At 43.4% G+C, this 23,376-nt stretch overlaps 1 protein-coding gene across 2 annotated transcripts in view; it reads right to left on the bottom strand.

Annotated features, from left to right (window-relative positions):
- Positions 1 to 219: 219 nt before the first annotated feature.
- The window catches only part of HBP1 (HMG-box transcription factor 1), a 33,209-nt gene continuing 10,052 nt past the window's right edge, over positions 220 to 23,376 (bottom strand). For both annotated transcript variants that reach the window (XM_002712037.5, XM_051849691.2), the window contains exons 3-11: positions 22,186 to 22,414; positions 15,969 to 16,095; positions 15,558 to 15,669; positions 15,350 to 15,462; positions 13,400 to 13,556; positions 12,551 to 12,695; positions 5,485 to 5,802; positions 2,919 to 3,060; positions 220 to 1,318 (exon numbers count right to left, since the gene is read on the bottom strand). In XM_002712037.5, coding sequence (XP_002712083.1) covers positions 1,301 to 1,318; positions 2,919 to 3,060; positions 5,485 to 5,802; positions 12,551 to 12,695; positions 13,400 to 13,556; positions 15,350 to 15,462; positions 15,558 to 15,669; positions 15,969 to 16,095; positions 22,186 to 22,414 — 1,361 coding nt within the window. In that variant the 3' untranslated portion in view covers positions 220 to 1,300. The remainder of the gene's footprint in view (positions 1,319 to 2,918; positions 3,061 to 5,484; positions 5,803 to 12,550; positions 12,696 to 13,399; positions 13,557 to 15,349; positions 15,463 to 15,557; positions 15,670 to 15,968; positions 16,096 to 22,185; positions 22,415 to 23,376) is intronic.

The following is a 23,376-nucleotide window of genomic DNA, read 5'->3' on the forward strand; positions in this document are numbered from 1 at the left end:
CTGGGCACCAGTTTGAGCCCCAGATGCTCCACTTTGGATCCAGCTTCCTGCGAATGCACCTGTGAAAGCAGTGGAAGACGGCCCAAGTGCTGGACCCCTCCACCCAGTTGAGGACACAGAAGATGCTGCAGCCTGGCCCAGCCCCACCATTGCAGCCATTCTCTTACTCTGACTTTAAAACAGACAAAAACCCAAGCAGCTTCAAGAAGCAGCCAGAAATGACTTTTTTTTTTTATTTTATTTGAAATAATATACAAGAATATAGTGTGCAAAATTTAGGGGCAACATCATGAAGAAGTGTAATGAACTGAAATCAATTTTACAGCTGTGATTCCTAACCAGAAACACCACTTGGTAAGTAACATGAGAAGCCATGATTGTAGCTCAGAGCAAAAGCAGTCATATTGCCAATGTATTTGCTCTCACTTTAGACAGCTGGAGGAGAAGTAAAGTGCAAGTGTTGCACTGTGAGAAGTGCAAAGTCTGCCCCCACCATAGATATGATGACAAAATATATTTAAGATACGTGGCTGAGATATAGAGCACAAAGTTAAAAAATACAATGGTGTCGAACTGTTAATAGCACCATTACAGTGACTATATCTCAATGCTATTAACTAAGTTTACCTTGGCCTGGGCTAGGTCTCCACTGGAAATAATGGCTGGGTGCTGCCACCTGGTGCATAAACTCAGCACTGCCCTCGGTAACTGCAGCAGGTGGCGCTCTTCCTGGGATACTGCCACCCTCCACCTACCACACGTTCTGGCAGTCTCTTGGCACTGGCCAGACTACGCGCGCCCGTGTTTGGCACAGATGCTGGGCCACGTGGTGGTGCTCGGGGAAAGGCCGACTCCCAGCCTCTGCTCCACTCCGTCATGTGTACGGTACGGATTACTAAGCCGTAAGGAGCCAATGTAGAAACAGCAGTTACGTATTTTGAATTCCCCTTTCATACAATTTAAAATAAAACATGTATACACTTCTGCTCTCTTTCTACTGTACTTTAGCACCACAGGATATCAATTTCAAGCCTATATTACCTGATAGACATATATGAAGTTTGGAAGGAAAATAAGGCAATTTGGTTTACAATGTTGATAGTTTTAGCTTACTTAATGCTCTAATGGAGAAAGCAAATCCTCACTCTTATAATTAAATCATTTCAAGACTCAATGCTATCAGTGTTGTATGGTCGTCCCACGAATTCAGGACACATGGTGAGACCTTGATCCTCTTAAGTCTTTCCATCAGGAGTCAATGTTTACACAAATGCAGACTTGAGGACATATGTATCCTGGCTTAATGTTGTTGTGAGCCCTGTGGAAAGAAATTAGACTCAGTGAATGTATGCAAATTCAATGTATGAAGAAAAAGATCACTTTCTCAAAGATGATTTTCACAAATTTGCTAAAACCTGTGGCTCAAGCATCCAGAAAATATGTAAAAGAGACAGGGCCAGCACCGCGGCTCACTAGGCTAATCCTCCGCCTTGCGGCGCCGGCACATCAGGTTCTAGTCCTGGTCGGTCGGGGCACCGGATTCTGTCCTGGTTGCCCCTCTTCCAGGCCAGCTCTCTGCTGTGGCCCGGGAGTGGCTCTCTCAGCTGTTTTTTTAAACAGATGTGACCTGCATGTTGCTTATTTTCAACTATACTTATCACCTGATAAAAACAGGCATAATTTTTTTACACAGAATGAATAAATGTCATCAGCCAGCCACCCTACTACAGAGACTACAGACATCTTCACTTTAAATGGTCTTCCAAACTGAGGCCCAACTATTTCTATCATGTGAAAATTCTTGTAAAGATGTTTAGTGATTCTAAGAACCAAGTCCATCCAAGATAACTATTATACTGCAAACTTGTTTATCACCCTCTATGGTCCTTCCAGGTTTTTTCTCTTAAGGTTTTAAAAACCCAGAAATCCTGGGCCAATGGCAGAGGTCCCCTACTCTTAGGTTAACCTACTCTTACCATCGATCTTCATCAGCTCTCACCAATGAAAGAAGAAGGACTATGAAGACACTACTGGGCTGGTGCTGAGGCGTACGACGTCTAGATGAAGAAAACACCTCCCCGACTACTGCCGTTGTGGCAGAAGGGCAGAATGGGTAAAGCTGCCACCTGTGATGCCGGCATCCCACATGGGTGCTTGTTTATGTCCCACCTGCTCAACTTCCAATCCAGTTCCCTGCTAATGGCCTGGGAAGAGAACTGGAGGATACTCCAAGTACTTAGTCCCCTACTGCCTACATGGGAGATCCAGATGAAGCTCCTGGCCATTGTGGCCACTTATGAACCAGTGGATGGAAGACCCCTCTCTCTCTTTCCTCCTCTATTTCAAGTTCATGCATAAAATCTTAAAAAAAAAAAAAAAAAAAAAAAGATACTACCAAGAATTGGACACATTCTCTACTGTGATACTCATGGCTAACATCCAGCTAGCAACCCATCCCTTAACTCAAATGCTTGTAACCAAAAATGTCTGATTTAGGACATTTTTGGATCTGGGAATATTTATATAGACTTCACTGCCTGAGCATCCCAAATCCGAAAATCTGGAATCCAAAACTTGAGTGATACCAGAAGTTTTAGGTTGGGGATTTCTGATTTAGGGATGTTCAACCTGCACTACCGACACCATGATTTCCGCACTTCAAGGTGCAGGACAAGCACGCTTAAGCTTAAGCTTGCCTGCTGTTTCCACTTCCGTCCCAAGAAAGTAAGTGCTACTTAATGATGCACGGAAGGCAGTCTCCCTTACAAGGAGGCATGAACACGTCAGCACATTCTGAAGAGTACGCATGCTGACAAAGAGCGTCCACACAGCGCTTCCAAGGCTACAGCAGTGGCACCAACACGCCAGAAACCTAGGGGACTGCGTCAAGGTGATTCTAAGTGACTGTTGACACGTACTGAGTTGGTTCTTTTCCTTTTCCAACAGTCAGGATTTAAACGCTTTTGTTCTTCTGCCAAAGCCTTTGCTTCTAATGTGTACATCCTTCTCTCTTCGTTCTTCATTTTCTTCCACCTGTCACCAAGGATCACACTTATGGCTCTGTAAAATAAATATTTACAAAATGCTTTATAAAGGCCAAAGTTTTTCATAAAATCATGCCAAGTGCTGCTACTTCAGGAACAAATGTAAAGTTAAAAGAAGATCTTGATCCTCACAGAGCAGTGCAAAGGTCAAGGCTGTAACCGTCATTTCCAGTAAAACCCCAAGTCACACGGTCCACTTCTCAGTCCCGACATTTCACCCTTCTGGGATGATGCCAGTATTCCCAACTGCCGAAGGACATCTCAAGTGGTTAGAACTCATATGCATATTCTACAAAGTTAAATCCACAGAAAACGCTTCAACTAAATGTAATATGGATCTATCCTAGCACCTAAGTTTTTACAAGTTGAAGATATAAAAGGCAGACAGACAGCATTCAGTATCATCAGCATAAGCAGCTCATATTAGAAGTTGTTTTGTGCCACAACCTAATGAAGACTTACGAAAAGTCTTCATTCATGCAACCCTAGTCAAAATGGCATAACTAAGCATACCTCACTGTTGACCTCTCAAAAACTAAGTAAACCTTAGGGAGTATTTGTACTAAACACCCGAGAAAACTAGATACACTCAAAATCAAGACACCGGGGCCGGCGCTGTGGCGTAGTGAGTAAAGCCACTGCCTGCAGTACCGGCATCCTATATGGACCCTGGTTCCAGTCCCGGCTGCTCCACTTCCGATCCAGCTCTCTGCTATGGCCTGGGAAAGCAGTGAAAGATGGCCCAAGTCCTTGGGCCCCTGCACCCTCGTGAGAAGACCTGGAGGAAGCTCCTGGCTTTGGATTAGCTCAGTTCCAGCCTTTGAGGCCAAAATGGGGAGTAAACTAGTGGATGGGAGACCACTCTCTGCTTCTGTTTCTCTCTCTGTAGAACTCTTTCTAATAAATAAATCTTAAAAAAAAAATAAGAAGTCAAACTGAAAGAATATATCATATTCCTATTTCTACTTATCGTCCCCCTGCTAACCTAAATATTCAGCCTCACCACAGCACACAGACATAAACCGTTTTCCTTCTATGAAGAGTTTTTGACCATTCACTGCATGACGTTGTACAAAGCAGGTTCTGTCTCATTCTACAATGTGCATGAGGGTCTTCAGAAAGTCTCTGGAACAATATGATTAAAATACAAGTTTATTTTGTGCAAAATATCAAATCCATGCACAGGCTTGCTTTCATCAGATGCATTTTCCATGAACTTTTTGAAGACCTCATGTCAAAGTGATGGGCATCTGTGCTTTCAAGAGAATCATCATCACAGAAGCTGCTCTGCTACTTGCCAACAAAATTAAACATGCAGCAAACGCAGCTAACGCAACATTGTACTGTGGCTCCCAGAATTAAAAACCAACTTCTGTAGCCTTTGAGTTAAAGGTACATGTAAGCAAATCATTAAGCACCACACACACACCCCTTTCAAAGTAAGGGTGGAATGTTTTTGAAGGTGGTATTACAAGACACTTAGAAAACTTATTCTGAAATAAGTTAACTGCATTTGCTAGACTCAAAATAACACCGTTTTTAGTGTTTGTTTTATATTTACTTGAAAGAGTTACAGAGAGAGGTCATCCATCTGCTGGTTCACTCCCCAGATGGCCCTGCAGGGGTCCAAGCACTTGGGCCATCTTCTACTGCTTTCCCAGGCCACAGCAGAGAGCTGGATCAGAAGAGGAACAGCCGGGACTAGAACTGCCCCCCATATGGGATGCCGGCGCTTCAAGCAAGGGCTTTAACTCGCTGCGCCACAGCTCCTGCCCCATCACTGGTTTTAAAATGTTAGACCTGGGGCCAGCACTGTGGCGTAGCCGGCTAACAGAACCCCATAAGAATGCCACTTTAAGTCCCAGCTGTTCCTTTTCTGACCCAGCTCTCTGCTATGGCCTAGGAAAGCAGTAGAAGATGGCCCAAGTGCTTGGGGCCCTGCACCTGTGTAGGAGACCTGGAAGAAGCTCCTGGCTCCAACTTGGCCCAGCCCCAACCACTGCAGCCAGTTGGGGAATGAATCAGCAGACAGAAGATCTGTGTCTCTATTGCGCGCTCTGCCTTTCAAATAAATAAATCTTAACTTCATTCCCTCACAACTTGCCCCACAGCTGTGAACTTTTTTAATAAAGATGTCATAATAAATAGAGACAAGGGGAAAATCTGAGTTCAAAATGACATGAGTTTTCCACTGAATTCTAGAGACAGAACATACCTCAGTGTTAGATGGTGACCAAAATAGACTGAGAAAGACCGGTGAGCAGTAAGAGGTCTAACCTGATAGAACCTTAACACCTGAAGCTACAGTGAGAGTCACCATGAGAACAGTCCAGAAAGCAGCCTTGCTAACACTAACTGCTGGGGGAACAGACTTACTAATGAAGGTACTCAGAACCACACTTCAGTGTCAATTATCAGAATTAAAATCATTATCGCTTACCTGTTATCTTTCCCTGGGTACATCTGAGTATATTCAACTCTGTATTTTTTGGCAAAAAGCATGAAGGCATTCATTGGTCTTTTGCACTTATTAGGAGAAGTGGCACTCACAGTCCCTGAGCTGTGGTTTTTGACAGATTTAGCATACAAAGAATTCGAAGAGAGCTGTGATGATCCCGGTGAGCCACAGTTTTTACTAAACCCAGATGCTGCGAAGTCTTGGCCAGCAGGTCCTCCACAGGACAGAGAGGCACGGCGCTGACGAGCCATACTGCTTAACACGTACACTGCAGAGGAGTCCAGGGGGGTGAAGTCATAGCTGAAAACGCAAAAAACAGTTTAGCTTGTCTCAACAGGATGTATTTTAAAAAGAAAAAACAAACTTACCAACTCATTGGAAATTTCAGTGCATTTTTCCCTACATAATCATGCCAACACTACTTCAATAACTTTGCCATTGTAAGTTGCTTTCAAATTAAATTTTTTATACGCACTGCTGGAATTACTCATTAAAACTCCAAGTACAAAAGTTTAAAAGAAAAGTGCACCCTCCATGAACCTGGTGTAATCAACACACTATTCACAGCACACACTCCCTCGAGTCCCACGCAGCCTGGTCATTTGTCACTTTCTGACAAATCTGATCATCTTGTTTCTTGCCTCAAAGGAACCTAGATCTAGAAAATTTAAATGGAGTTATCAGGCATACACCAGGCCTAAGGAGTAAATGATACAGACGACAAAAAGGTAGACGAAGGCAGTGCCAAGCTGGTAAATGCCACTAAAGGAACTTAAAGCACACAGAAGACCATTGCATCTTCTCACACAGCTAGTCACAGTTCATGGCAAAAACCCACTCATCAGGAAATACCGCATTCTCTTTGCATAGGCATGAATGTGAACTATACATTCTGTGTCTCACCCTCCTCGAGCCAGCCTGGAGGGCCATCGTTGTCACCACTCTGAGCCGAAGCACAGGCTACAACAGGCAATGTGCTGCTGCCACAGGTGGCACTGCTCAGCATCAAGCCCAGACCTGTGCAGCTCCAAAGCCCTAGGATTCCTCGCCAAAACCTCAGCACCTGGGACTGCCCTTGGCTCAACTCAAGATGACCAAGTAAGAATCCTACTAAGTCAAAGTATCAGCTGAAAATTAGAGCTAATGCAGACCACAGCCTAAATACACATCAGGCAAAAGAATTCTTTGGCAGCCATTTGGCCTGGTGGTTGAAATGCCAGTGGAGACACCTGCGTCACACACTGCAGTGCCTGGGTTCAGTACTCGGGTCTGGCTCTCGTTTCCAGCCTCCTGCTATCATGGCCCCCCAAGTGACAGTGGTGATGGCTCCATTACTAAAAGGCCCAGCCCTGCCCAAACCCAGCCTAAGCAGCCATTTGGGGAGTAAACCAGAGAAGTGTTCTCTGTTTTTCAAATAAATAAATTTTTTAAATAAACTTTTGTGGGACCACTGCTGTGGCTTACTTAGCAGGTACAGCTGCCACCTACAGTGCCAGCATCCCATGTGGGCGCCGGTTCGAGTCCTGGCTGCTCCACTTCTGATTTGGCTCTCTGCTGTGGCCTGGGAAAGCGGAAGAAGATGACCCAAATGCTTGGGCCCCTGCACCAACATGGGAGACCCAGAAGAAGCTCCTGGCTTCGGATCGGCACAGCTCTGGCCATCGCAGCCAATTGCGGAATGAACCAGCGGATGAAAGACCTCTCTCTCTCTCCCTCTGCGTAACTGACTTTCAAATAAATAAATCTTAAAAGGAAAAAAAAACCTCTTTCGTTCCAACTGTATTGATTTTCTGCCTGTGTTTTGTTACCTCCTTGACAGAAAATCTTTTCAGCTTCTCTTCTAAATCCAATTCTGCCATCCCTGACACAGAAATTCTTGTCATACATCAAAATGGGCTGGTGTTAGGTAAAATATGAGAAATTATTAAGTATTCTTCAGGCAGAAAGAGCTAAATGAATGAAGTAGTCACACACCATCCACCATACACAGTAAAAATGAATTGTCATTACTGGCCAACAATGTCTCTTCTCAAAGGCGTACACAAAATATACTTTGATCCCAAAACGAGCACACAATAATCAGTATTACGTAAGAGAATGTTCATTTGCTAGGATTGCAATTTGTGTAATATCTTAAGCCCTTTCTATTTAGGAAAACAGGAGAGTAAGCACTATAAATGAGATATAACATAAAATTATTAATCTTTACTAAAAGAAAATATTTAATTAAAATTCAAAATACCAAAAGACAGAAGGTTCACTAATTACTAAAATTTGAAAACGCTGCCCTCTAGTGGCACAAGATAATCATTATCTCCATTATGGCTACAACTGAAATCAGAAACAGTCAGTCACAAAACTCAGGGTTTTGACATGACTGCACCAGCATTAACACACAGCCTGGACACTCTTTAGCAGAGCTCAGCCTTGCTGCACAGCCTCAGGGGCTTTTCACGCCTCTGTGTATGTGTCGTTCCTTGGGCTCGGAAAGACTTCTGTCCTCGCTGTAGAGTCAATACTCTTAAGGCAAAGTCCACAATACTGTAGTGCTTATTACGTCACACATACAAGGACACTGCCAAGATTTCTGGGTAAAAGGAACTAAAAGACAAGTTTATTTTGGTGCAAACCATGCAGAGTTTTTCACTATACACATTTTCCATGAACTTTCTTTCTGAAGACCCTTCCTAGGCCCTGGCTTCAAAATATTTTTGTACCAAAAATTATCTTCTAATCTCATTTTCCATAAATTTTTAAGTACTCCCATAATAGCTTCTTTAGTCCTTCTTTCACTATTATCCCTATTTTATAGGAAAAAAAATTCAAAGGTTTACTCAACGTATGCAGGCTTCCAGAGCAAGTGTATTGCAGAGCTAGGATCTGAATCGACCGTCACCAGTTCATGCTCCCACCGAGCTACCCGCTGCCCATCAGCTCGCACCACACGCACACACTGACCCATTTCCTCCTTTCGACTGGAAACAGAGGTGTGCCCATGTCTTAACTCATTTTTTAAATTAACTCTGAAGAGCATAATAATGTCACCCTTCAATTGGGTTCCAATCCCAGCTCTGCCACCTACTGGCGGCAGGTTAAGTACATCATGCAGACGCTGGTTTTTATTTAAGTAAAGATAAATACTTGTGCATGTGATGCAGTGCTGCTGGGAGGGTAAACCCAGTGCGCCCCGGCAGAGGCTCGCACGCGGTGGCACTCCCAGGACTGCATCTGGCAGCCTTCTAAGGCCGAAGCTCAAATCCTAACTTCTCACACTTACTGGCTCTGTCTGGAACATGTGCCTTAACCTCCCTCGGATCTAGTTCTCTCCCTCTCGGGAGAATGAAGGGCAATGAACAGTACCTGACACACAGTAGGTACTCAGCAAGTTTCTTAAATCATCAATTACTGGGCCGGCGCCGCGGCTCACTAGGCTAATCCTCCGCCTTGCGGCGCCGGCACACCGGGTTCTAGTCCCAGTCGGGGCGCCGGATTCTGTCCCGGTTGCCCCTCTTCCAGGCCAGCTCTCTGCTGTGGCCCGGGAAGGCAGTGGAGGATGGCCCAAGTGCTTGGGCCCTGCACCCCATGGGAGACCAGGAGAAGCACCTGGCTCCTGCCATCAGATCAGCGCGGTATGCTGGCTGCAGCACGCCGGCGGCGGTGGCCATTGGAGGGTGAACCAACGGCAAAGGAAGACCTTTGTCTCTCTCTCCCACTGTCCACTCTGCCTGTCAAAAAATTTAAAAAAATAAAAATAAAAATAAATCATCAATTACTGAGTAGAAACATTCGCTTCGCAAGTGACCGCTGTAAAGTGCCTGATGCCTAGAATTAGCTCAGTGTCTCAAAATGGGTTTCATTTCCATAGTAGAGCTTCAAATTGTGTGGAAGAGCTCACGGATGTACTGTTGACTACTTCCAGTTCTCACTAAGCTAAAATGTAGTAACTCATGACCCGAGAGATTAGGCTACCCCAAAACCCCAAGTGCACTTGGGAACTTAGTCTGAGGCGGCCTGGTAGTCTGTTGGTTCTTCCTGCCTGCCTTTCCCTTCTTGCCCTCCCGATGCAGGGCCTCAACTCCCTTAACCCCCACTTTGTAACCCAGTCCACAGGAAACCTTTGTGCTCCTCCATGCTCCTCAACTTTTTCATAGTTTCTCTGGGTCAAACTGCCCAATGGCCACTCCTTTGTGGGAAGAGGAAGGAGGGTCTTGTTGGTGTTTGCTGCTGTCACTCAGAAGTAAAACGAGATCAATGACCTGGCTGTCTTGAGAGAGATCATTTGGTGGAAGTTAAGTAACAGTAACATTCCAGGTGAGAAGGGACAGGAACTAAGCAGCCAAGTGTCCCTTTTGCATTAAAAAGCACAAGTTTTGCACCATGCAATACTTCACATCTTAAAGTCATGTAACAGGGCTGGCGCTGTGGCTTAGCGAGTAAAGCTGCCACCTGCAGCACCAGCATCCCATATGGGCACTGGTTCGAGTCTCGCCTGCCCCACTTCCAATCCAGCTCTCTGCTATGGCCTGGGAAAGCAGAAAATGGTCTAGGTCCTTGGACCCCTGCACCCATGTGAGAGACCCAGAAGCTCCTGGCTTCAGACTGGCAAAGCTCCAGCCATTGTGGCCATTTGGGGAGTGTACCAGAAGATGGAAGACCACTCTCTCTGCCCCTCTGTAACTCTGCCTTTCAAATAATAAATAAATCTTTAAAAAAAAAACTCCATGTAGCATATAGATAAGTTATGAAGCATGCATATAAATATAAGTGAACCCAGAATCCCAATGAAAAAGTGGATGTTTGTACTGATCACAAATGTTCCACATTGGCCAGCCCCAAAGATAACCAGGCTCCTTAAACTTAGGTTTCTCATTCTATTATGAAAACAACCTATGATTCATAAATATAAATACTATCAAAGTATTATGTTAATATGCTTATTACACTAGCACATAACACATAATGTTTTATTGTGCAAAGAAGACAGTATGGCAGGCCTGAGTGGTATCCTTTCACAGGTGTTCCCATACGGTTGGCCTTTGGGACTTTCCCATGATTCCTAGCATGCCCACACTGACGAGAATCGCTTCCTGCAACTAAACTGCACAAACAACTCTGAAACACCTTCTGTTCTCTTGGAAGTCCGGGATCTTGACAGGTACCAAGCAGAGGCGATCAGCTCACAGTAAAACCCTGGATGCTGGGCATCTTCACGAGCGGCCCCGGCAGATAGCACCTCACACGTGTTGTCACAACTCCCGCAGAAGGAATTCAGCACGTCTTCTGTGCCTTCCTCCACCGGAGAGGACCTTGCAAGACTGGCTTCCCCCAGACTTTCACTCCATTTCTTTCCTTTTCCTGATCCTTGCCACAATAAATCATGGCAATGAACACAACTGTGGTGACTCACAGAATCACAATGTGGTCTTAGGGAACCCCCAACATAACCATAAGATGAAGATTATTTATAAAGCTTATAATTTTTTCAACTGATAAAAAGTTTCACTGCATGATTATACTTCAGTTAGCAGGTACTGATAATGTTTGATAACATTTTTATTATGAGCAATAGAGCTAGCTACAAGCTTATTTACACATCACCTTGTTCCTTTTTTTTAAATTTTTTTTTTTTTATTTTTGTTTATTTGACAGGTAGAGTTAAGACAGTGAGAGAGAGAGACAAAGGTCTTCCTTCCGTTGGTTCACTCCCCAAATGGCCTCCATGGCCGGCTCTGCGCCGATCCAAAGCCAGGAGCCAGGTGCCTCTTCCTGGTCTCCCATGCAGGTGCAGGGGCCCAAGCACTTCAGCCATCCTCCACTGCCTTCCCAGGCCACAGCAGAGAGCTGGACTGGAAGAGGAGCAACCGGGACCAGAACCCGGCCCCCATATGGGATGCTGGCATCGCAGGTGGAGGATTAACCAAGTGAGCCACGGCGCCAGCCCCTATCACCTTGTTCTATCCACAAGAATTTTCCTCTGGAGTATGTGTAATGGACATGGAATTGCTGATACTCACCTTTACAAGATAAAGCCAAAGTATCCCCCAAAATTTTCTATTAGGTTACACCCTGACCGAAAACATACTTACCAGTATCTACATTCTAAGAATACTTAAAATTCTCTGATTTTTCTATAGTTTTTCAAAGAAACTAAAACATGCAGTCAAACAGCACTTAGATTCCAATGTCGTGGACATTTATGAAACAGACTGCGGTGTGGGCCCTATGCTAGCCGCTTTTTTAGTAACAATGTCTCTTATCCTTAGGAATATATAAAATATATTGCATTTTGTTGAATGAAATAAGAAGTACAGGATAATATGAACTCTGAAGAATTCTTTACTTAGTGCCTTTACATGCTTATATACTGGATAATCATCTCAAAAAAGAGTGAGTTTTTAAATCCCAGATAAAGGCTTTCTCTGGGTACCTTCTGAGAGCAGGATAAACAACTGGCCCAGTATGTCAGGACTGAGGGTTTTAAAAGAATGCTGGACTCAGTGCTGAACCCAGGAAAGTCCCATATAAACTGGGACACTAGTCAACTTACAGTTGGGACACATGGGTTCATGTTTTATTCTGCTAGTTACTAGCAAGGTAAACTCAGGAAAAACTGCTCCCTTTCTAAATCTCCAAATGTCAAATTTTTGCTATTTTTAAACAACTAATGTCCTTGATGAAAATAAGTAGTAAACACAGGTAACTACTCACAAAGAAAGAATTAGCTATGAAGACTAGTAGGCTTACAGGCTGGTTAAACTTAGCAGATTTTTCAAATGTAACTATCAAAGCTGATCCACTAAATTCTTGGTCATGCAGTGTGATATTGTTTCTAATCTAATCCTAAATGTTTTATAAACTCGCTTTGTCCATATGACTACTCATGTAAAACTTCTAATTCTTCACACTTAACCACCTAGTTTGTCATGTCATCATGACTATACTTTAAGTAGTCCTTTTGTAATTATCAAATTCTAAATATTTGACTTAGCAATCATTAAAGAAATTAAGAATAAATTTAAATAAAAAAAGGGATTTTACCCAATATTACCTTTTAAATGTATCAAAGACCCCTGAATCATCAAAATTAATGGCGTCGGGGTGTCCGGGAGGTAGACAGACATCGCCAATGTGGACTTCACAACATGGAATGCCATGCTGCACCACAGTCAGGCTTGGGTAAAATGAGGACCAACCTGAAGTCAAACAACAGCAGCACAAAGGATGAGTGAAAGAAAGCACCCAGATGATTCTGTAACAGACCTACCATTATTTCTGCATCTAAAAAATTTAAAAGTTATTAAAATAATTACTTAAAATTTAGATTTTTCTAACACAGGTCATGCATCTGTGGTAAAAGTACTAGGTAATTATTTCCTTTCAACAATGGAAAAGCCCTCCAAACTAGTGTAATTACACACTTTATTAATATGTACATCTCTATCAATCAGCACTTCCATCAACCTATAAGATAGTGATAAATGATGATAATTAGTACCATGAGATAGTCTCTGAATTATTACATTATGTTTAACATACTGTTATGGTGTTATTCTAGTAAGCCTTTGAAAAATGATTCAGGTTTACAACATATCTGGTAAATAAATCAAAATGTGATTACCAGAATACAACATTCCCCAAACTATACCAAAATAACACAGAACTTATGATAGCACGCTAGAGGAATCCTGTAGGAATTAGAGACCCATCTGACTGTTGTTAAGATACTCGAGCATCATTAGATATTATTATAATAAGCATTCTCTATGGCGTTTTTACTTAGTTTGAAGGAAATTTTCCCTTCAAATCTTTTTTCCCCCCTTAATCATCAAAGCCAAAATACATAATCAGAGATTTAAGAAACTTTTAAAAGTTACTACAAACTCAATCGAAGCCCTACCTTTATTTTTAACATAGAAAGGGTGGTCCAGCTTACACTCTACGGTAAGTAAGCCATCTTCTGCTGTACCAGGATCAAAAGTCAACTTCAGAACAGACTCACCAAATGACACACTTTCTTCATGTGATAACAACTTTAGACCATCAGAACCATAGCCCTGAAAATATATGCACAGAGTGAATGAATTGGAAATGTTCAACTCAGGACACAGTGAAGTTTTCATCACGTGTAAGACTCTGTGGGAAAAATAACAAAGACAGAACTTGTGCCTTTAAAGAGTTTCCAAACCAGTAGGGCAGAAAGGCACACATATAAAGAACAACAGTATGTATGAGGCAGATGGTAATAAGCACTTTTAACTTGAGTAAGGCCGATGGAGTTTAGTAAAAGAAGATACTCATTCCAAAAGATACTAGTGATGGCTTTCAGTTCCATTTGAACTGGGAGCTAAAAGAACAAAATGTAGAATGGTAGAACGAGAGCACGCCTTGCACAGAAACAAGTTGTCATGAGCAGCTAGCTTCCTTGGAGAATGTTGAATATTTGCTAAAAGTACAAGGTGAGTTCAGATTTGGGGCAAATAAGGCTAAAAAGGAGAGATGAATCATGAATATTTATGGAGTGTTTAGTACATGCTAAGTTATAAGATCTAAAAATACAAACAAGACGTGATTCTTACCCTGCAACAAATATGCCAATAGCTAACTAGAATATCCAATTATTATTATATTAGTGCACGTATGAAGTACTGAAGGAGAGAATGGGAACAGTAAGACAACCTGATGATTGCGAATCAGGTCAGCAAGAAGGATAGTCGCTTTAAAAGACCCCAAGAGGGGTCAGAGAGAAGTCAGTAGAGCTTCTGGGCCCGGAGTTTGAGGAGCTGACTGACATTCATGAGATATCTAACATGCAATTGGAAATGGGTAGGTGAAGGCTACAGATGCATATTTATAAGTAATCTGATTCCTGGAGCTCCGACACCTTACAACTAATCCAGTCTCAATGTACAGATGTCCAAGGCCAGTCATACAAACAGTGCCTGGAGAGGCAGAAAGCCAACCCAGATGTTCTGACTCCAAGTCCTAAGTGCTTTCCTCAAGACACTATGGAGGCAACACTGACTCATGAGCAGAAAGGAAGTGATGACAAGTGCAGAGGGGCAGAACTCGGGCTTCGGCACATTCCCTGGGCAGGCAAGCACGGGAGAAAGCAACGAGGACTAGGGCACTGCCACGCTCCACCATCAAGGGAAGATGTCAGGAACACTGAATGTAGTACTGCAGAGCAAACAGACCACGCCTAAGTCTCAGGTCCTAGGAATCAGAACAATGCCAGTAAGCTGGGCCGCTTCTAGTCATGCAGTGCAGGCCAAAGTCTGACTACTGTGAACAGGGGTGAAGGGTAATGGCAGCGAGGGGCAGGGCTGGGGAGTGAAGGCAGCCATGCCAAGACTGTTTCTTTCAAGAGAAGCAACAGACAGTAAGACAGAAAAGGACTTACAAGCAAGCACACTTCATGGCAACTCTTTCTGCTAACAGCAGGGATGCAGAATTAAAGATCTCAAAGTGAAAGGTGTCAATCACTAATCCTAATGTTCACTACTGCTTTTGCTGAAATTGCTTGTGTTTGGTAAGATCATTTAAACACTATCAATTATCTACAGGGGAGTAGTAAGACAAAGCTTTGATTATTTCATTTTTATGACAATTTAGTGTTCCCCAATATAAAATACATAAGATACAGAAAAGCGCTATGAAGCATCCTGTTTTTCCTATGCAAGAAAGCATACCCAGGTAAGCCTAAATCACTGCTCCTCTCCCTCAGGAGAAACCAGTACCTGAGACATACAGTGTCATATAACATGAAAGCAAACAGAAGACATGCTCACAGATTCACCATGAACCTTACGCCTCATTTAGAAAGATTTCTGAAGAATTTGAAATTAACCTTGTGAGTGCTCATCTGGAGGTCGTCCTCATTTTCACAACCTTCAGTTCTAGCAAAATCTTCAACATCCTGCCACTCCTTATTGCTTCCCTTATGAAAGCACAGCCGTGTGCCTGAAGTTTAAGCAGAAAACGAGAATTAGATGTGTGACGTGCACGCTACCTACTGACGCTGCTCAGCAGCCAAGTATTTTGCTTTTGTTTGTTACCTTTCAAAAAGCAGTGCCAAACAGTGGAAGGCCAGGAATTGCACCACCCCAAATCATCATCATCTGACAGGGAGGACATGCAGAAAATGCCAGCCTCTGACTCACTGTTTGCCTATGGAGAAAAATATGATAACCTTATTTTTTATCTTTTAATACCTGTTTCTATGCCAAGCTTTCAAGCTTATCTTTTATTAGTTAATAACTTAATCATTCTAAACTTAGGGGAAAATGTGTACTCCTACTTGTTACAGACTGTCCTAACAGGAAATGAGCTGTTTACAAAATGCAGTCCTGACACCAGCAGAACGAGACATACTTTCTCCTCTCTGAATGTGCCTCCAAGGAGCTTCTTAGACGGGGCAGGTGTCGGCTGCAACCTTCCTGAAAGCGTGACCTCCGGAAGGAACTCACCCGTTCATGTCTCACTGGGGTCTCCTCCTTCCAGTGGTGATGAGGGTTCGAAGATGAGGACACTGGTGGAGGGCGTGCGTAGGAATGTAAACTTTTGCTAGTAGCTATGATGTGCACAGGAGATGATCTAAAATCAAAGTTTTCAAAGTTTTAATTATAAAGCATAGGTGCTTAAAATAGAGCCTTCCTTTTGAGAGAACTTCGTATTCATTGTCACTCATCTGAAACACCACTGGCGAACACCAGTACACACTGCAAGATTTCATCCACCATATGCTGTTTCATACCCAAACCATCCTCACACACTACATCTGACAACGAATTTTCAATTACTGCTCCTGTTTCATTTAGTTAACCCATATCAACATATCACCCATTTCTTTCCTCTACTGGGATACCCTCAGTAAGTCTTGGAATGAATACAGCACCAATGCTTAAAATGACCAACCCCGAACTCTTTATCAACCAGTGTGTCATTGAGCAAAAACAATGAACTCCTTGAAACAAAAATGTTTAAACTTACTGTAACAGAAAGCGGCCTATTTCCCACTCCTTATAACTGGACACTGTATTTTTTTTTAGGATTTGTTTTATTTGAAAGGCAGAGTTAGGCCGGCGCCACGGCTCATTAGGCTAATCCTCTGCCTGGCGGCACCGGCACACCAGGTTCTAGTCCTGGTCAGGGCGCCGGATTCTGTCCCAGTTGCCCCTCTTCCAGGCCAGCTCTCTGCTGTGGCCAGGGAAGTGCAGTGGAGGATGGCCCAGGTGCTTGGGCCCTGCACCCCATGGGAGACCAGGAGAAGCACCTGGCTCCTGCCATCGGATCAGCGCAGTGCGCCAGCCGCAGCGCGCCGGCCGCGGCGGCCATTGGAGGGTGAACCAACGGCAAAGGAAGACCTTTCTCTCTGTCTCTCTCTCTCACTGTCCACTCTGCCTGTCAAAAAAAAAAAAAAAAAAGAAAAGAAAAGAAAAGAAAGAAAAAGAAAAGAAAAAGAAAGGCAGAGTTACAGAGAGGCTGACAGAGAGAGAGTGAGCAGTCTTCCACTTCCACTTGCTGGTTCATTCCTCAGATGGCCGCAACAGCTAGAGCTGAGCTGATCTGAAGCCAGGAGCCAGGAGCTGCTTCTGGGTCTTCCACGTGGATGCAGGAGCCCAAGGACTTGGGCCCTCTTTTACTGCTTTCCCAGGCCATAGCAGGGAACTGGATCAGAAGTGGAGCAGTTGGGACTTGAATCAGTTCCCATATGGGATGCCGGCACAGCAGGTGGTGGCTTTACCCACTACACCACAGCACCAGACACTGTATCTTATTTTCTAATTCAAATTTGTTAAAGTTACTATACAGGGGCCCCCGCTGTGGTACAGCAGGTGCCGCCTGCAGTGCCAGCATCCCCTATGGGCACCAGTTCGAGTCCTGGCTGCTCCACTTCCGATCCAGCTCTCTGCTATGGCCTGAGAAAGCAGTACAAGATGGCCAAAGTCCTCAGGCCCCTGCACCCGTGTGGGAGACCCGGAAGATGCTCCTGGCTCCTCCTCTGGATTGGCGCAGCTCCGGTTGTTGTAGCCAACTGGGGAGTAAACCAGCGGATGGAAGACCTCACTGTCTTTCTCTCTCTCTCCCTCTGTCTCTCCTTCTCTGCGTGTAATTCTGACTTCCAAATAAATAAATAAATAAATCTTAAAAAAAGAAGTTATTATACATCAAATGTAGCTAACTGATGTATGTCTGTACTAATAACCATTTTTTTAAAGGGGAGAAGAACATCTTTCTAATCCTTCCCTTATTTCCTGAAAAATCTTTATTCCTCCCTTCAATTTGTATTTTATCCTCAATTAAGACCTTCTCACTGGGGACAGCATTGTGACATAACAAGTAAAGTTATTTCCTGCGATGCCAGCATCCCATATAGGCACTGATTCACCTCCTGTCTGTTCCACTTCTGATCCAACTCCCTGCTAGTGCTCCTGGGAAAGCAGCAGAGAATGGCCAAGTCCTTGGGCCCCTGCACCCACCTGAGAGACCCAGAGGAACTCCTGGCTCCTGGCTCCTGTCTGGCCTAGCCTGTTGAGGCCATCCAGGGAGTAAACCACCACCCCCCCCAACAATCCTTTCTAATAAAGAAAATAAATATTTTTTAAAAATGATCTTTTCATTGTACCTTCACAGAAATGATGTGAAAATGAGGATCTATGAAACTATGCTTTCATTTTCACATTACTCCTTAAATGAGAAGTCCCATGGCCGGTGCTATGACTAAAGCTGCCGCCTAGCAATGCTGGCATCCCATATGGGCACCAGTTTGAGTCCCGGCTGCTCCACTTCCGATCCAGCTCTCTGCTATGGCCTGGGAAAGCAGTAGAAGATGGCCCAAGTCCTTGAGCCCCTGTACCCGTGTGAGAGACCTGGAGAAGGCTCCTGGCTCCTGGCTTAAATCTTTAAAAAATAAATAAATAAATAAGTAGTCCCTCAAATTCCCATATAGCCTACATACTCTCCCATCAAGTATTTTAAATTACACGCTGCATGTTTCCTCTCTACACAACTTGTTCCTTTTATTACATATTTAGATGTATATGACATATCAGAGGAAGGCAAACTGCTACAAATTCCTTTTGCTTATCCCTGACTCATGACTAATAGACAAAAGTTTCATCAATTCTTTTAGTAGTATGATGACTTAAAATATAAGTAACAATGTTCTAAAATGCTGGTGGCCTAAATATTCTATGAAAATTACCATGCTAGAGCCTGCCTAACACCAATCTGCACGCTATCTGTGCAGCAAAGCTTTGGTGCTGAACAATTATGACTGCACACATCAAGAGCTCAAACGCTGGTGGGGATTAACACTGCATGAGAAGTTCATGGGCAGCCACTGACAGCACCAATGGCTGGCAAGACAGCAGAGTGATTCTTTCTATGCTAAGGGAAACGTAGAAGACGTGTAGAGTAAATTACATCCTTGGGGAGATAACCCCTTACGTAGGTCTTCGTACTGTTTTGCTTCCGAAGGGTTTACTCACTTTCCAGGAACTACATGATTAATTCTCATGACTCTGCTGTGAAAAATGAGAAGTATTATCTCCAAACCAGAAATGGTAGGAAGAGACCCAATAATTAAGTCAGGGTTTGTTTTTATAAAAAATTCAGGGGTTGGCACTGTGGTGCAGCAGATAAAGCTGCCACCTGTAGTGCCAGCATCCCATATGGACACCAGTTCGAGTCCCAGCTGTTCCACTTCTGATCCTGCTCTTTGCTATGGCTTGGGAAAGCAGTTGAAGATGTCCCAAGTCCTTGGGCACCTGTACCCGCGTGGGAGATCCAGAAGAAGCACCTGGCTCCTGGCTTTGAATTGGCCCAGCTCCAGCAGCTGCAGCCATCTGGAGAATGAACCAGTGGATGGAAGACTTCTCTCTGTGCCTCTGCCTCTCTGTAATACTGCCTTTCAAATAAATAAATAAATCTTTAAAAGTAAATAAAATATGGCCGGCTCCGTGGCTCACTAGGCTAATCCTCCACCTTGCGGTGCCGGCACACCAGGTTCTAGTCCCGGTCGGGGCGCCGGATTCTGTCCCGGTTGCCCCTCTTCCAGGCCAGCTCTCTGCTGTGGCCAGGGAGTGCAGTGGAGGATGGCCCAAGTAATTGGGCCCTGCACCCACATGGGAGACCAGGAAAAGCACCTGGCTCCTGGCCTCGGATCAGCGCGATGCGCCGGCCGCAGTGCGCCGGCCGTGGCGGCCATTGGAAGGTGAACCAACGGCAAAAGGAAGACCTTTCTCTCTGTCTCTCTCTCTCTCTCACTGTCCACTCTGCCTGTCAAAAAATAAAAAAATAAAAAAAAAGTAAATAAAATAAAAAATCTTAAAGCATTTTTTAGCATTTTGATTATTATGATTACACTGAAAACTAGAATTATGAAGAAATAATACTCTGAAAGGCAAATTTTCTTCCCTATGGAAACTTACATGTGATTAAAATAAAGTTAACTCAACTGAATTTGCTCTAATAAAAACCAATTACCATGCAAAATAAAATTTTTAAAGACAACCCAATAGGTCACAAGAAAACCTGGGTTTGAAGGTTAAAAAGTTTATTCTTTGGCAAAGCAGTACACTAACCTAGCACCAGGACCAGGATTCCAGTTACTCCTGCAGCTTAGTAGTATGGACTCTGGTCTATCATTTTCCACCCACAGGCATGCAAATCTAGGCACTTCTTTCCCTTACAAACTATCGTATTTCTCCATATTATTTTTAGGGGATAGATGATGATATGTTGCTATTCACTTAGGTCTCCTAGAAATATTAGTTGGAAGCCACCATAATTTCACACAACTCTCTACTTCTTAAACACTTATCTGGATATATGGTCATTTTTGCTAATAGGAGTCCATTTTTATAACTTCAGGATTTTAGCATTAGCAATCTTCAGAATCAGCAAATAGACAAATAAAGCCACATACATTGTGGAAGACATAAGACTAAAGCAAAAAGAACTAACTTCAAGGTTAATACAAGTTTAAAGTAACACAAGCTTAAAGTACAATGTATATTATTACTGTGGTTCTTTAAGCAAATATTTTTGTTTCTAAAAGCAGGCATATTATTCTAATTTATTTTTGAGGACTTTTTTTTTTTTAAAGACTTATTTATTTATTTGAAAGGTACAATTACAGAGAGTCATAGAGGCAGAGAGAGAAAGATCTTCCATCTGCTGGTTTACTCCCCCAATGGCTGCAACGGCCAGAGCTGTGCCAGTCCAAAGCCAAGAGCTAGGAGCCTCCTCTGGGTCTCCCATGTAGTTGCAGGGGCCCAAGCACTTGGGCCATCTTCTGCTGCTTTCCCAGGCCACAGCAGAGAGCTGGATCAGAAGTGGAGCAGCCGGGTCTCAAATCGGCGCCCGTATGGGATATTGGCACTGCAGGCGGTGGCTTCACCCATTATGCCACAGTGCCTGACCACTTTGATGACTTTTAAACATTAAAAAAAAAAATTTTTTTTTTTATTTATTTGACAGGTAGAGTCACAGACAGTGAGAGGAAGAGACAGAGAGAAAGGTCTTCCTTCCATTGGTTCACCCCCCAAATGGCCGCTACGGCCGGAGCTACGCCAATCCAAAACCAGGAGCCAGGTGCTTCCCCCTGGTCTCCCACGCGGGTGCAAGCACCCAAGCGCCTGGGCCATCCTCCACTGCCTTCCCGGGCCACAACAGAGAGCTGGACTGGAAGAAGAGCAGCCGGGACTAGAACCCAGCACCCATATGGGATTCCGGCACCGCAGGCGGAGGATTAACCAAGTGAGCCACGGCGCCGGCCCCTAAAAAAATATTTTAATGGTTGTTCTCATATCTTTATATAATTCTCCAGTTATGAAATCACAGTATTGGGTGAAATAACTCCTTGAAAATAGTGTTGTGGCAAAGTGGGCAAAGCTGCCACCTGCAACACCAGCATCCCTTATGGGCATAGGTTCACACCCCGGCTACTCCATTTCTGATCCAGCTCCCTGCTAATGCATCTGGGAAAAAAAACAGAAGATGGCCCAAGTGTTTGGGCTCCTGCCACCCATGTTAGACACAGAGAAGAAGCTACTGGCTCCTAGGTTCAGCCCTGCCTAACCTGGCCACTGAACCTATCTAGAAAATGAACCAGAGGATGCAAGATACCTTTGTGTCTCTGTCTCTCTCTCTCATCCTCTCTCCCTGAAATCCTGACTTTCAAATAAATAACATATTTAAACAACAAAAACTAACTGAATTCTAAAGACCTAAAGCAAATTTAAGTGAATCATTCATCAGATGGTAAACAACATTAGTACTTTTGAAACTGGAAAAAATTCAATAGCCTTTGTAATATTAAGTTTTAAAAATTTTTATTTAGTCATTTTGACTTTATTTTACCCAAAAGACAGAGAAACAGAGAGCTCCCATCAGCTAACTCATTGTCTAAATACTGCCAATAGCCAGGGCAAGGTCAGGCTGAAGCAAGGAGCCACAAACTCCATCCAGGTCTCCCATGTGGACTGGCAAAAACCTAGGCACTGGAATCATCATTTGCTGCCTCCCAGGGTGTGCATGAACAGGAAGCTGGATCAGAAGCAGAGTAGCAGGACAGATACCCACATACAGGATGCCAGCATCTCAAGTGGCAACTTCCCACTGAGCCAAATGCCCACCCCAACATCTGAAGTTTTAAACAAAAATAATCAATGCTCTTACCTGTTGTAAAATGAGCACTGCATAAGTGGACTTTGTGGACTGGTGGCAATATTTGCTAATTCTGTTAGCCAGTCCACCTCATTTTCACGGTAAGTATTCTCTGATACATCTGAGGTATTTTGGTTCCAAGATGGTCTTGGATATTCTTGATGTGAAACGTCAGAACTTAGCTGGTATATGGCAGAAGGGGTAGGATCACTTTGAACAGCCTGAAGTTCGGGAAGGTCATCTGCAAGTAAGCACATTCAAAACTGTAACAAAGAAATCACTCACACAAGGAGTCACATTATAATGGTAGTCAGCAGAGAAATCCTCAAATCTAGCAAACATATTTTATGAGAGGAAAATCATAAATTCATAATTAAATTCAAAAATATTCTTCTGAATGCAACATATTTGTAAAGTGATACCTTATGCATTTAAGGGTCAGAGAGGCTGATGGAAAACCCAACAAATGCAGAAGTGATATCACTATTGTGAACAGTTAGCACAACTACTAACAGAATGAAAAAAGAGGGTCCGGTTGTGGTTTGACTCTCCTGGCCCCCGTTTTATGAATCTCCCCAGGGAGTAATACATAGGCCACTGGGGTATTTTACATTAACACCTTACAAGGAAGAAGGCATTGTATGTGTACATATACTCATATATAGTCATTAACTACAAAACTTTATATCCTAGTACACAGATATTGCAAAAATGAGAATACAGACATGAACATTTAGATACTACTTAGACAACTCTGTGTTAAAAGCATTTCACCAAGAAATGCTGAACTCAGTACTATTTATTGATTATTACTCTTGTGGGTATATCCCTGAAAGGTAGTTTATGGTAGACCTTTAGCTCTTCGACAAAGACAACTGAAACACTAAGTACCATTCACATACACACCAAGCCTAGAAACAATGGAAGGAACAAGGAATTCAAAAAAACTGAACCCTTAAAAACCAAAAAAGAGAAACAGAGTACAAAGAAGGGAAGAAGAAGCATCTTTGCAGGCCTTAAAAGCTAACAGCCCCTGTCCATGGAAAACCTAAGCATAAGCACTGCAGGTCCATGGGTAAAACACACAAACCAAGAAGCCCACTCTAGCTTCCTAAGAGTCACCAGAAGAATACACAAAGAAGTCCAAAAAAGTTCATGGGAAATGAGAATATTAAAAAATCACACATACTTTTTTGAAATTTT

The sequence above is a fragment of the Oryctolagus cuniculus genome, chromosome 3 (assembly GCF_964237555.1).
Source record: "Oryctolagus cuniculus chromosome 3, mOryCun1.1, whole genome shotgun sequence".
Classification (NCBI taxonomy): Eukaryota; Metazoa; Chordata; class Mammalia; order Lagomorpha; family Leporidae; genus Oryctolagus; species Oryctolagus cuniculus.